The 15,800-nt window shown below is 35.0% G+C and overlaps 1 protein-coding gene across 1 annotated transcript in view; it reads right to left on the bottom strand.

Annotated features, from left to right (window-relative positions):
- LOC143224027 (solute carrier family 35 member F3-like) overlaps positions 1-15,329 on the bottom strand; it is a 33,746-nt gene extending 18,417 nt beyond the window's left edge. Inside the window, exons 1-4 of the mRNA XM_076452489.1 lie at positions 15,315-15,329; positions 15,052-15,187; positions 11,100-11,261; positions 5,731-5,880 (exon numbers count right to left, since the gene is read on the bottom strand). Of these exons, the coding sequence (XP_076308604.1) occupies positions 5,731-5,880; positions 11,100-11,261; positions 15,052-15,187; positions 15,315-15,329 (463 nt within the window). The remainder of the gene's footprint in view (positions 1-5,730; positions 5,881-11,099; positions 11,262-15,051; positions 15,188-15,314) is intronic.
- Positions 15,330-15,800: the final 471 nt, after the last annotated feature.

The raw sequence follows: 15,800 nt of genomic DNA, 5'->3' as shown, positions 1-15,800 counted from the left end.
AGCTATCACACCCACCATATTGGGATTGACCATAACTTTATAACGCCCACACGACTGAAGGGACGAGTATGTTTGGTGCGACGGGATTCGAACCTGCGACCCTCGAACTGTGTGTCAAGCACCTTAACCACATTGTCTTACTACAGGAGCATTACGTTTACTTACACGCTATGTATGATTTATATCATGATAAGATTGATTAATAATTTTATTCAACACAATGTTTTATAGTCAGTTACGGGTTTATATTAATAATAGTGTGTAACAGCATGTTAATTATACCTTGCTTACTGTACGCAATTGGCGACTAGGCATTTTACTCAAAAATGTAGCCTAATGATCTTTTGTACTGAGTGAATATCCTTGTAGCAAGAGGTGTACAACAAACAACAAATGAATTGAAATGTAATGACACGTAACTCTTCCTGGATATTCGGGTTATACACGCCAGGTCAACAGACCTCTATAGTTTTACACAATATGAACTAACGACAGGAAACAGAGGGATATTCACTCAGGGTCAGCCTCTCCCACAAGAGTAACATCCGGTATTTTGAGTGCAATTTGTATAATACGGCTGCATAACGGTTCGAACCCAGATCCACTCAATTCGCAATCAGGCACGCTAACCGCAAGGCCACGCTTGGATCTAATTTAATTGAAAGAGTTTTGAAAAGTAATGCCAAAAAGCCGTTACCATATTGTCTATGAACGAAGAATATCTTTTCTTCATACGCTCACTGCACGATTTTCGTTTAGAAACAGTAAAGTTCAAACTGTTTTAAATCGTTTAACCTGTTGACTGAGAAGTATTTCAGCTGCTACGGCAACTCCGAACCAAGTTCAAAATACAACTCTAATGCTTCTTCATTTTGTAACCTTTTTCGTGACGCCATATTGGATCGAAAGTGAAACAATTTGTAAGTAGATCAAATGCATGTATGGTGCTGACATCTAGCGTTGAAGTTATGTATTACTGAGAACGAATTAACTCGTCCGTGGCACTGTGTTACCGATCGGCTTGGACGAGTTATCTCGTCTACGGCACTGAATAGGTTAAGACTAGAAGATTTGAGAAAATGAAAATCATTTTTACATCTTAAGTAACTCATCTTATTATAACCAAACTAGACGTTTAAATCAATAGCGTCAAAAAGCTTAACAAGAATAATCGCTATCCAGTGGACTCGTTTCAATGGTATTTATTCTTTAGACTAAAGTATGTTTAACATTTCACAACGCTTCGTAAAACCAAACTCTCACTGTTGTTTCCAATCTACATGTGAATAAGTTATCAAATATGAGATAACTAGTGCTGCTTGGCTCTTTGTGGTTCTGATTAATAAATAAACTAATGCTTTATTTTACTACAAAACCATTGGGCTGGATTTCTATTTTTAACTTCAAACACATTGAAGGTAATTTATATATTTATTAACAGTTAACTAGAAGCTAACAATAAATTCATTAACAGTAGACAAAACCTACAAAAATACTTAGTATTCAACATTATTAACGTTATAATATGTTACGTACAGTGTGTTGCTTCATACAAAAATTTATTCTCTTAACTAAGAGGAGTTCGATTCCCCTATGGGGATTTAGCGGATAGCCTGGTGTGGCTTTGCTCTAAAAAAACACACTCACTTAACTAAGAAGTACAGTTTTGCAATGTCAACCAACAAAAAATATTTAATTTTCGGTTTATGTTAACCGTATTTTTTATTGTTGACTTATATTTGTATATATCCTAAACTTTAACAGTAATTATAATTGAGCAACAAAAGGTAAACTTGAGATAACGTTCTCCAAAATTCGACCAACGTTTATGTATTAAGTTGATCTAATGTTTCGCAAAAACACTTAATATCTTTGTACAATAATGACTTCTAATAAGAACAAATTTCCCATACCGCTCGACTAATGTTATTTTTCTGTTCAACCTTTTTACCATAAGAATATATTTACAACAGAATACCGAATTTCTCTTTAGATTTCGTCAGTTTTTATTAATATAATTGGTTACAATACTTAGCGTATTTTCAAACATAATTATTAATTTGGCACTATGGAAATTAGTTTGCATTTATCATTATTGTTAACTGGAAACTAAGAAAGTTAATTGGCATTGCTAGTACTTATATCTTTCACGCTGACCGAAGGGTGTAAGTTTGTTTTTTGTTTTGTTTTTTGAATTTCGCACAAAGCTACTCGAGGGCTATCTGTGCTAGCCGTCCCTAATTTAGCAGTGTAAGACTAGAGGGAAGGCAGCTAGTCATCACCACCCACCGCCAACTCTTGGGCTACTCTTTTACCAACGAATAGTGGGATTGACCGTCACATTATAACGCCCCCACGGCTGGGAGGGCGAGCGTGTTTAGCGCGACGCGGGCGCGAACTCGCGACCCTCAGATTACGAGTCGCACGCCTTGCGCGCTTGGCCATGCCAGGCCTTCCGCAGGGTGTAAGATATAACCAAAAGTTAAACAAAAGATACTGTGATTAACATCTAACTAATATCACGTATTTCCAGTAATAACAGAAATTAGACACCAAGAATACGTGATGAAAGTTGAAGATTTAATTTCATTAAAAAACAGATGAAACAAATAGTCACATTTTTAATCTGTAAGCATAACCTAGTGCTATTCATTCCGTGTCCGAGTACTAGCTCGCGAGCCGTATATTTTTTAATTCACTTAAAACTCATGCATGACTCGATGTTTTCTAATCGTTAAATGTCCAAGTTTCTAAGTGTGTTGATTCATGATATTAAGGGCGGCTGGTAAGTTTACTGATAAAACTGACTTCACTAATATACTCGTTGCTTTTCAGTTTCGAATTATAGTTAACTACCTTTAGATCGTGAGTTACTAATAATTGTGTTATGATTATTATTATAATATTATGTTTTTCAGATTCAGGTTTAGGTTTATCAGACTCTGGCGTTTCGGAAAGCTTTTGACCAGATGACAATCCTCCGCTGGTACAGCGATAGGTCTACGGATTTACAAGACTAAAATTAGGGGCTCGATTCCCCTCGGTGGACTCAGCAAATAGCTCGATGTGGCTTTGCTATAAGAAAGCATACACTCACATACGAGATAACAGCTGCTGAGAACTGTGTTTGGCAACACGTGTTTAACACAATTCATTTTGTTCGGTGATCAATTTTCTTGTTGTAAAATGATTACCCAATTTAACTGTTTGTGTCTAGATCTATCGTTCTCACATATTAAAATATTCACAATTTAAAACTAATTTTAAGCTTTAAGTGTGAGATCTAACAAAAAAAAATTCAACACTTACCTATAATTAATTAAAATAAATACCAGTTTACATATAATGTATATTCCTATCAAGAAAACGAGCTAACAGAATTACTGTACAAAACATGCCATTGGATAAATATATATGTAAAAACGGCTGGTTTTGGTTGAGATTTTTTTTTTATGTAGAGGAGCGAACAACGTTTCGACCTTCTTCGGTCATCGTCAGCTTCACAAAGAAAGAAAGAGGTAACTGACCAATAGCTGACCACATGTTTGAAAGGGGTTGTGTAACTGAGTGTAAGAGTGTAGAGGGCGTACTTAGATGTTTGATTATATTTATTAATATATGTATAAAGGTGTTCCTTTGTATGGGTTTATTTTGGGCTTGAGTTGTTGTGTAAGTAAGTCTTCTTTAATTTTGCGTTTGTTTATGTTTGTTTCTTTATTTAGAATTTGGGTGTTTTCTATGGTTATGTTGTGTTTATTTGATTTGCAGTGTTCGAAAACGTGTGAAGGTGACTTTTTGTATTCTTTGAATCTGGTTTCCATTTTTTTGCTTGTTTCTCCAATATAGAAGTCGTGGCAGTTGTCACATTGTATTTTATGAATAATGTTGGTGTGGTGTTTGTCAGTGTAGTTTTTACATAGTATAGACCTCAGTTTTGTGCCTGGTTTTATCTCGGAATATCACGACATTTGTTCTCATTTTGTCCTAACATATGACAATTGTCACTCTACACTTGCAGCCAGTTTTATCTCAGAATATGATTGACCAAGTAAAACAGGATAACTGTTTTCTTTCATAACATGTGCTACCATAACTTAGCAAAACGAACAAGTACTTGTCTCACTGTAGCAGTAAAGGTCTTACGTAATTCAAACAAACAGTGGGTGGATCGGAACTCAAAAGTTATTATGTAAAGACTGTGACTAGTTTTAATTTGTCTAGTTTATCAGTTGAAAATTAACGACAGCGTATGGTAATCCTGAAACAAAAGAAATATCTGTATACTGATTATCGCTTTACCGATAAGAATCAGCCTTGTGTATAGGTAAAGGTAACCCTAGCGTCAACAACAAGATTCGTATATAAACAACCTGCCACGTCTAAAATATGGACTACGTTACCAAGAATAAAAGTTTATACAAAGACATTAGCTACATCACTTTGATAGCCTGTGTTTACTAAGGATTTTCGCAAATGGATTATTAACAATCAGTCCTGAGCAATAATGATAATAGTTCACTTGGTAAGTTTATTTTTATCTTGTTTGTTTCGTTTATTGCATTTTTCAAACTTCAAATATACAAAACTTTTGTAAAAAATCAAACTTACTTTCACATATAGGAAACTTACCTTGTGTCGTACTGACATTATTTCTTTTACTAGTTAAATACAGTTAAAGTGGGTGTCTCGCGATTAAGCCTTGTTGGCATGGATATAATTTGGGATACCGTATCTTTTTACCCTCGTACCATCACCTTGTTTAATGTTTGAAATGCTTATATGTTAACACTTGTTCTTCTTTCACTTGAGAAAAAACAATGATGCGGAGGTAATAACGCCTGCGCTCCAAGAAGAATAACGTTGCTGTTTGTGTGTATATAATTTCATATTCTCTTACAATCTAGGATCTAGATATTACAGAACAGGTGAAGAATTTAAATCTCCCCTTCTATAAACGGAAGCAACTTCCGAAGCTCTTTGCACTCGTCGTTTGAGGTGATCTTTCGTTTCGTAAATAAATATTTATTTTCATTCGTTTAACGTTGTATTCAGTCTCTTCTTTAATGCATTCAAGTCAAATTTTCGGCTTTGAATCCATGATTTAAATATATCCTGACCATTCCTCCTGTTATTTGCGGCCTCTATACGTAAATTAATGAACCAGAGATTGCCACATAGTACACAAGAATAAATTTATTATCGATAATCTTGTTATAGAGTCGAACAATCGAACTTTAACAATCAATCTTACTATTTTAATTTCTCGTAAAAGAAGCCGAAAGTCGTCTGGTGGGGGTCACTGTTTCAACCACTCGCACCACTGTACAGTAGTGTATTGTCTGTCAGTCACTCAGTAGACAGTAAAATGACGTCAATATTGGAGGCCTAACATTGCAGTTTGTACTGTCGTGAAGTCAGTAGAACGTGCGGATGCCATAAATCACGAGAAGAATTATACACTCTGCAAATAAGCTACAACACAGACTGAAATATGAACTTCAAAAGCAAGAAATATTTGTTTATCTTAATTTTGGTTTTATTCACTCTTGAAACAGAAAACTTACGAAGATTTTGCAGTAGTACATCTAGTTAGAGCAAATAATATCATATCTCTGAAAGTTATTACTGTGAAGAGAAAATGATCGACTTCTTACTAGCTGTCATTTTATAAACTGATTTTGAACAAATGGACTGTTGACAGTCAACATTCTTTAAAGTAAAGAATCTTACCTTTGACAACAAGTCGTCCTACGTCTGTACTAAAAGTTATATCAGACGTCAAGCGGTGACGAACGTGACATCTGTAACCAGCTAATCCATCTTTCGATGTGACATCCCTTATATGTAGTTCACCATTCGGCAATACGCTGTACCTACCACCTAGTAATCATTTTTTAAACATATTAATTTTCAGAAACAAAAACTTAGAAGCGCGTTTTAGAATATAAAGAATAATGGAATTTTATTTAAACTCTAAATCACATCGAATTTTTTGTCACGAATTTAATACATAGAAAATCACGCGATCTCAACACAGATTTGTGTTGGTTTTTTCCTTAAACTTTTTTGCATGAAAAGTGTTACATGAACGTACTAAATCGATTCCCATTTGTTTTACAAATTTTCCACTATAACGTCAGATTCATCGACAAAATTATCCCTCTATTCTATATATTGTACAGTTACATTGTAGTTCAAGAAAACCTTTAATGGAAAAAGTTCTTTTCAGTTTTGTTTTGCTTTTCTTTTTGTGTTTAGATGATAACGAAAATAACAAAAAGGTTTAAGTATGATTAAATACCATTCGACGAGTCCAGAATCACGTGTATAAATGTAAATAGTAAGTTAGGCTTAAAGCACATTAATTACATACAGTAACAATCAAAGAATAGTTTGCTCTTAACAGTATACGTTTAACATCTACGTTGAATATTTTCCAAGTTTCAAAAACAGAGAGGAACGAAATGCGATATCACCTTTGTTTTTTTAATGTCTCTGAAACGTCTTACCAATCTATAAACAGTTTCTGAACGTTTGTGCTTCTCAGAAAGGTTTTAATGAACGTTATTTGATCATCTTAGGACACTTGATTAATCGAGTGATGTTTACAAAGCTGAGCCGACGGATAGAGCGAATAATTGATATCATTCAAATACACGAGACGACCACGCGCTGTAGAAATAACATACAGCTCTTCAAGTGTCTCTAAACTTTACTCACGCAAGTGCTCAAGAAGTTTCTTTGAAACTGTTACCATGCACAACGAGAGAAAGCTAAAGCAAGGAAGATAATTTAAAAAAAAATCTTTTTTGTGTCAAACGACGCCATATTCTAACTCTGTGAAATAACTACAAATGATCGAGACAGCACACGAAATAAACCTAAATATGTTTCATAAGTTCCGTAAAAGATAATAAGACACGTTTCAAAAAAAAAAAAGAAAACAACAAAATAGTTGGCATTTTTAACGCATCACAATTAGTTATAAAACATTTTCCGTTAATTATCAAACTCACGACCGTGGTAGGTTTTCGTTCAGTAACCATGGTAACGCTTCTGGGCGGAATCACATTTCTAAAGGGAAAGATGATTTTAACCGAGAATTTTCGCGACAGGATAAAGCTTGATTCTAGGTTGGGATGTTGGTTCTATCTTCACAAGAATCAATAGTCTTAGCCTGCGGTGGGCGGAAAAATGAAAAAACATTGCCGTATAAAGATAATGACAGTAATAATGGCGCTGACAAAGAAACACCGACAGCTATGACGTTGAAATCCCTCGTGGATAACCGTTCCTTATAATAAGTACGATTTAGTCAGTCACCCAACACCTAATGACAACTTTTTATAGTTTCATTACTTTAGTTTCGATATGTTAATAAGTTCTGGTGGTCTGAAGGATTACATGCCTTATTTTTAGTGTGTTTTTTTTTGTAGTAATAATTACTGTTAGAAACAAAACTATACCTAGTCTCAGAACACAATCGATATATGTGTAACAGAACAAAGATTACGTTACATATATAGATTACAGTAATTTTCGAGCAATAAATAGAGAATGAGTGAACAATGGATGAAAGTCTGTTAACCTTTTAATACAGAATACACACAATATCTTACCAAAAGTATTAGTACAGAATAAACCAAGAAAACAGAAATGAATGAATACCTGTTAACCTTTTAATACAGAATACACACAGTATCTTATCAAAAGTATTAGTACAGAATAAACCAAGAAAACAGAAATGAATGAATACCTGTTAACCTTCAATACAGAATACACACAGTATCTTATCAAAAGTATTAGTACAGAATAAACCAAGAAAAGAGAAATGGATGAATGTCTGTTAACCTTCAATACCGAATACACACAATATATCATCAAAAGTATCAGTACAGAATAAACCAAGAAAGAGAAATCAAAAATGTCCGTTAAACTTTAATACCGAATAGACACATGTATCTTATGAAACACATTTAACTACAGAATAAACCAAGAAATACAGAAATGAAATGAAGTACCTAAAGTTAACCTATTAATACAGAATACACACAGTATCTTATCAAAAAGTATTAGTACAGCTGTAAACCAAGATCTTGAAACCAAATACAGTGAATGTCTGTTAACCTTCGGACCGAGTACACCGCGATATCATCAAAAGCCGCTGTACAGCAATCTTGTGAGCGAGGATTATCGCGGCTCACCGCTAATTTAAGAACGTGTAAAAACGCGGCTTACGATTTATCCTGGTTTTATGCCAGTTAATAAACCGGTATTAAAAATTTAATAATTTATGCAACTGCGCAATATCGAATACCACGAGATTTAAATGGCGGCCCGCATGTAACACGGGAAGACGAAATTTTACAGGAAAAGCGAACCATCGCAATGCATTGGTCGTTTGTGTTAAGACGACACTTGTCAATTGTATCTGAATAGTCTATACATTAATATTATAATGATCACGCAATGGCCCGGATGAGGCTCCTCGGCGGAGCTGTTGGCGACTTCGGCTTTTCAGTCACAAAAGTTTAAACCGCAGACCACTTAAGCCGCGGTTAAGCAGGTTGACCCTCCAAATACCGCGGCTTAACGGCGCTCCACTGTAAATTGTTTGGCTATAACTCTTACCACCCGCCAAAAATGAAAGTATGGAGCGTTACGAAAATTTGGTCTTCCAAGGTTTCGCTCTGCAAGAAAATCAGTAAACTACGTTCTTAAATAATGAACCAGCACCGAAACACTCACACTGAGCGCGTGGATACTGTTATGTAGTTATCGCTGAGCACGCTTTTGAGGTGCAGAAACGAAACACCAGCCTGTTCTAAGCGTAAATTAAGTTAGCAACTTACCTGGACAGTTTTAGTATCACAAAGCTCAAATGAATTGTTTGTTTATTTCAAAACTTTTACGCAAAGCTCGTTAAGGGCTCTCTATCTATGCGTAGCCGTACCTTCTTTAGGACTGATAATTTACACGAAAAGTATCTACTCAATATCACACACCGCCAACTTTAGGGCTAATCTCGTTTCGCCGAACAGTGCAATTTGACAGTCACCCTTATAAAACACAGCCCAAAGTGCTGAGTAAGCCTTCAGCAGAAATGTAATGTGTGCCACGAACCATCGGGCTCACATTCCGAGTACTCGAGTACCCACTCCGGTCCTCTCTGAAAGAGTTGAAGACCTATATAAAATGAATATTTAAACAACTCCCGAAAACTACAGACTTTAAAGTAACAGTAAATATACTTTGATGTCGAGAAACCCACTTGTTGAGAAATGTATATGCACCAACGGCTCGTTTGGGTTGAGAAAATATTTTTTACATAGAAGGTCGAAACGTTGTTCGCTCTTCTATGTAAAAAATATTTTCTCAACCCAAACGAGCCGTTTTTGCATATACAGTAAATATACTTTATTTTATAACCAAAGATAAAATAAAACTTTAACCTTTTTCATTGCTGTTTAAACGAACTGAGAGCAATCCCTCCATTACTTTGGAAGAATTGTTTCTGTTTTTCTAATTTTGCGCAAAGCTACATGAGTGCTATCTGTGCTAGCCGTCCCTAATTTAACAGTGTAAGACTAGAGGGAAGGCAGCTAGTCATCACCACTCACCACCAACTCTTGGGCTACTCTTTTACCAACGAATAGTGGGATTGACCGTCACATTATAATGCCCCCACGGCTGAAAGGCGTACATGTTTTGTTTTGTGTCGCAAGTTCAGACCAACTACTCTTAAATTAAAAGTCGAACGCCTTAACTCATCTGGCCGTGCTGGGCCCCTACTTTGGACGAAACTCACTTTCTTTCGCAATCTAGCAATTATTAAACATAGAAATATCAAGCGAAAATTTAGAGGTTTTTTTTTTCTTTGTGACAAAAATAATCAAGAAATCCCTGTATCCCTTCCGAGTAAGGTTAGTATTAAAATTAAGAAACCATTGAAGTCGGGTATGATATCTGTAATTTATAATTATTTAAATTGTTTACTGAACCAGTTACATCCATAAAAGGACAGGTTATTAAATGCAGCATAACTGAGCACTTTAAATATTTGACTTAATTATACTTGTAACAAAATTTTTACGTTTTCTTGTTCCTGGTCAGAAAGTGTTATTTCCCAATTGCTTATGCCTAAAGTAAATGGAAAAAACCTATTTTATTCTTCAAACTTTGCTTTTGTGACCTGGGAGCGAGTAACGAAAACATGATGGGAGACTATTTGAAGGCTGATACGTGAACGTGATTTACATTACAGTCGCAAATCTCGAGAAACTACTCACTTCTAAACATTTTTGTATAACTTTAGTATAAATACATGCAAATCTTGATTCATGTGTTGTTTTGTTCAGACCTTATGTAAATGAAAATGTGCAAATTTGCCCGTTTTTACATAGAAAATGTGTTACTTTCTTAATTTCATTACTCAGGTCACAAAAGCAAAGTTTGAAAGGAATAATGGCCATTTTCTGTAATAAGCAATTAAAAAGTAACATATACTACCCAGGAACAAAATTTGTGTTACATAGTGTTATGCAAGTTTCTAAAATACTGCAAATAATTCTATTCAAACGTCACAGTAACTTGAACTGTGTCGCATAAAATGTTCTAGTTTTCACAGTAACATTATCTCCGTCTCATAAAAATCTTTTAGTTTTTACCCAAATATAAGCTCTGTTTCTCATAAGATTGTTTTGAATTTCGCCTAAAGCTACACGAGGGCTATCTGCGCTACAAGAATCGTTTAGTCTTCACAGAACTTAAATTCCGTCTCATAATAACGTTAAGGTTTTTGAAATGTAGGCAAGATGTTACAGCGATTTAAATAAGTATTTTAAATATATCTTTATGTATTATAAAATATAAGTAGGTTATACTAGTTTTTTCCACCTTCTTAGAATTGCACGAATTTCTTGACTACCTTAATATTAATGCTTAATATATAATGCGGCGAAAGAGTTGCTCTTTATCGGTTCATTGCTACAACAGAAGTTCTTTTCGACACGACACATCTCTATCTACGGATTGAGGTAATCTTGAAACACCAATATAATGATTTAACTATTTTAGTTAAATGAAAATGTTACTTCTACCTTTAGACACAGTTGAACGTATGACAACGCCATCTTCTCGCTTCCAGTACGCAACGGAAACATACTCTCGAACGAAAGAAGGGACGTGACATTGTAATACTGCAACGTTTCCCTTCATTACAAATTCATCATGAACTTGAACCTTAAAGTGGCGCTGGACAACTGGAAATAAACATGATTATTTTGAACTTTCAATTGAATTCGAACATGAGAAAAAAACACAATAAAAACTAAGAATACACAACAAGTTTACTAGTTTTGTTGTTGTTGTTTGTTTGTTTTTTAGAATTTTCGCTCAGAGCTACACGGGATATCAGAGCACAGTCATACTTAAGTTTAAAACTGGGAGACTAGAAGGAATGCACACATATTCAACAACACCCAGTACCAACTCGTATCCGACCGAATAATGAAACTTGACAGCCACTCACATAGAACACACACGTGAATCGATTTTTAGCAGCATTGGTCATTGGAATTTTAGATGAAAACAATGACTGACAGTACAAAAAAATGCTGAATTTTTAGTGTGTGTGAATACTTGCAAACACAAACCCGTATACCTACAATACACTAGGTCTTTGTACTAGAAACATATGCTATATTTTAAAACAACCTTTTCACAGAAAACATAAATATTCAGCAGTTGAGATACTTACCACTAGGGAAATTTCACATTTTGGAGCAGAATTTGTTTGTTTGCTTGTTTTTGAATTTCGCGTAAAGCCACACGAGAGCTATCTGCACCAGCCGTCCCTAATTTAGCAGTGTAAGACCAGAGGGAAGGTAACTAATTATCACCACCCACCGCCAACTTTGGGGCTACTCTTTACAAACGAATAGGGAATTGACCGTCACATTATAACGCCACCACGGCTGCAAGAGCGAGAATGTTGGGTGCGACCGGGATTCAAGCCCGCGACCCTCGGGTTACGAGTCGAGTGCCTTAACCATCGGACCATGCTGGGCCAGCGTAATTTGTGTCTAAAGTTGGAAACAATATATCTGGAGTTATGAAGCTGTTCAACTTTTACAGCGTGAGATCTACTTTACCTTCGATCAATTATATCTGAGATTCAAGACTTATATGAAATATGGAGTACGACAGTATGGTCTTTGTAACAGGCGAGATATTCTTAAACATGAAAATCAGATTAAGTGTAATAGACAACAGTAAAGACTTGGCCAAAACCAGCATGTTTTACATTATGGGTCAAGTGTAACATATACCAGAAAATACCGTGACATTAGATGAGATCAACCAATATCTCAGAATGTGATTAATGTTATATGTAACGTATTTACTGTTATACATTTATTTTATAATGTTATATCTAACGGATTTACTGTTATACATTTATTTTATAATATTATATGTAACAGATTTACTGCTATACATTTATTTTATAATGTTATATGTAACGGATTTACTGTTATACATTTATTTTATAATATTATATGTAACGGATTTACTGTTATACATTTATTTTATAATGTTATATGTAACGGATTTACTGTTATACATTTATTTTATTATTTATGCTTGTTTCAGTTTAATGCATATTTAGAAATGCATACAATCTATGTTGTTCAATGTGTATTGCTCAAGGCTCGACTGCTCTCTAAATTTGTAGAAGATTCTCGAGCGTAAGAATCCTCTCAAGCTTATAAAATGTAGTCAACGCAACGCGGGAAGGCAGTTTCATTAATGTTGTTGGTTTTCTACTATAGTTAAATCTCGAAAGCTATGAGTGTGAAGACGCTCATTAATTGAAAAACTACAGATACTTGACCAGGAATGTAAATAGATTTTGAACATTACAAACCGTTTAACTTCAGTAAATTAGCTTCGGACATTAGTATTCCTACGAGGACGTGAAATATATTCGACAGTGAAAAACGTACGTGTGCTTGTGAAGCAGCAAGCTAGCTTCGCCGTCAAGTAAGGTGTACCTTTGTGTCAACATAAAATTAATTCGCTTCTCGTGAACCGTCGATAAATATTCAGTTCCAGGTAAGCTAGAAGACTCAGTATTGTTTGTAAGCTTATAAAACCTTTTGTATATAAACCAATATTTGTGATATCAGTTTATAATAACCGTTATTTTAAATTGTATTGTTATTTGTATGTTAAAATATATTTGTGTTAAAAAAGTAAAATATGTGTACCGATCTTGTTGGCAAATATAATAAATTTGATAAACATCGACAATGAATTAACTTCTAAATTAAAATTAAATGTGCGTTTGTGTGTTTTTCTTATAGCAAAGCCACATAGGGCTATCTGCTCAGCCCACCGAGGGGAATCGAACCCCTGATTTTAGCGTTGTAAATCCGGAGACATAGCGCTGTACTAGCGGGGGGCGAAATTAAATGTATTAAATGTATTATAACACGTCATACATTAATAGAAGCTTTGACTTAAATTTAGATAATTTTAAATCTGAGACTCTTATTAAAGTTATCATATATTAATAAAAACTGTGGCCTCGAAGTCTATACTTCTTACCATGAGACTTGATTTATGTGTAATACAGAACAACGCAAAGTGGACCTACGCTAGTTTCTCCTATTTATGAGAGACGGGTTACGTGTAACGTGAAAAATCAACAGCCCTGGTTATTACGTGGGTTCTCTTCAACAAAAGATTTAGATTAAGGTCAACATGTATCAATAAATACCTTAACCTATATTCCACTGAGAATAATAGTCGAATCAAGTTGTCAAGTTTGGCAAACCACAGTAATAATAAAGGCCAGAAGATGGCGTTATCTAAGAAAGGACGTTGTTTTGTAACTGGAGTCTGTGTGTATAAATTTTTTGTTTTCTTTTTCGTATAACAAAGCCATATCGGGCTATTATGCTGTGTCCGTCGAGGGGAATCGAATCCCTGATTTTAGCATTGTAAATCTGTAAACTTACCGCTATCCCAGTGTGGGATAGTAAGTGGAGTCATTCTTATGATTAGCTAGTTACAGACAGTATTTTTTTTTTTTAATTTGAGTTGTTGTTTGTTAACTTGACATCCACTGTTAAGCCTATAAATATGACAATCTTGTTAGGTCTAAATATAACTTTGGAAAAGTACTATATATAAAATTGGCTTGTTTAAATTTCACGCAAAGTTAAATGAGGTCTATCTTCGCAAGCCATTCACAATTGAGCAGTATAAGACTAAAGGGGAGGCAGCAAGTTATCACCGCCCACCGCCAACTATTGGACTATTCTTCTTTTAAAAACAATAAGCGGGATTGTCTGTAACATTATAACGCCCTCATGGCTGAAGGAGCGAGCATGTTTGGTGGGACGGGTATTCGAATCCACTACTCTCAGATTTTAGCTACGTGTAAGAATTTCGTCAATTGTTACATATAACTATGTACATATTTGTTACAGTTGGAAGAGTTCTTTATATAAGACTCTAATCCATTGTTATATAAAACAATATAACCTTGGCCTCAGTTGACAGATTGGTTTGGTTTGTTTTGAATTTCGCTCAAAGCTACACGAGGACCATCTGCGATAGGCGTCCCTAATTTAGCAGTGTAAGACTAGAGGGAAGGCAGCTGGTCATCACCATCCATCGCTAATTCGTGGGCTGCTATTTTACCAACGAATAGCGGGATTGACCGTAACATTATAACGCCCCCACGGCCGAAAGGGCGAGCATGTATTAGTGTGACGGGGAATAGAACCCGTGACTTTCGGATTACGAGTCGAGTACATTATCCACCTGGCCATGCCGGACCTCAGTTAGCAGAGAGCTAGTTATGTGAATCTGGCCATGTATTGCATATAACACTGGAAAATTTGCCTGAGTTGGAAACGTTCTAGATATGAGAATTTCCTTAAGTGTTACATAGTTCTATACAATATATTTTGTTCAAGTGTTACATAGAACATTAAAAACCTTGGTCTCAAATGGAAACCTCTATACATGTGACAAGCTGACCGACTGTAACATAGAGTGGACGAAAAGCACTGGAAGTGTTTCCTATACAAAGATCGTGTCGAGTGTGATAGAGGAAAACTTTAATCTTCAATGAAATAATTCTAGACCCGAGAGTCTGGCCAAGTACGTCATTTACCTGTAATAGAAAAGGTATATAGGTAAAAATATAGTTACGTTTTACACATGAAACATTGACGTGTGCAAGATGAGTTAGAAACATCAGAATCAAATCAAGAGTGACGTTGAACATTAAGAACACTTACCTTCATAAAACTCATCATGTTAGTTTGTTACCCCTTAGATATACTCTAATAATAAGGTTCTAATTAACATTGAGAACTCTTACCTTCATAAAACTCATTACATTAGTTTGTTGTCACTTAGATTTACTTTAAGAATGAGGTTTTAATTAGCATTGAGAACCCTTACCTTCATAAAACTCATTACATTAGTTTGTTGTCACTTAGATATACTTTAATAATAAGGTTCTAATTAGCATTGAGAACCCTTACCTTCATGAATCTCATTATATTAGTTTGTTACCCCTTAGAGTTACTCTAATAATGAGGTTCTAATTAGCATTGAGAACCCTTAGCTTCATGAATCTCATTATATTGGTTGTTACCCCTCAGATTTACTCTAAGAATGATGTTACAAACAAACAGTTAAACTTTGTGCAGTACTAAGAAAACCTTCTACGTTTTATCGAATGTTCTTGTTTTTCTATTCTGAACAATAAGTAAAACTTG

Source organism: Tachypleus tridentatus, chromosome 8 (assembly GCF_004210375.1).
Source record: "Tachypleus tridentatus isolate NWPU-2018 chromosome 8, ASM421037v1, whole genome shotgun sequence".
Taxonomy (NCBI): domain Eukaryota; kingdom Metazoa; phylum Arthropoda; class Merostomata; order Xiphosura; family Limulidae; genus Tachypleus; species Tachypleus tridentatus.
Note: the sequence above shows the minus strand (reverse complement) of the source record. Positions and strands in the feature narration are given on the sequence as shown.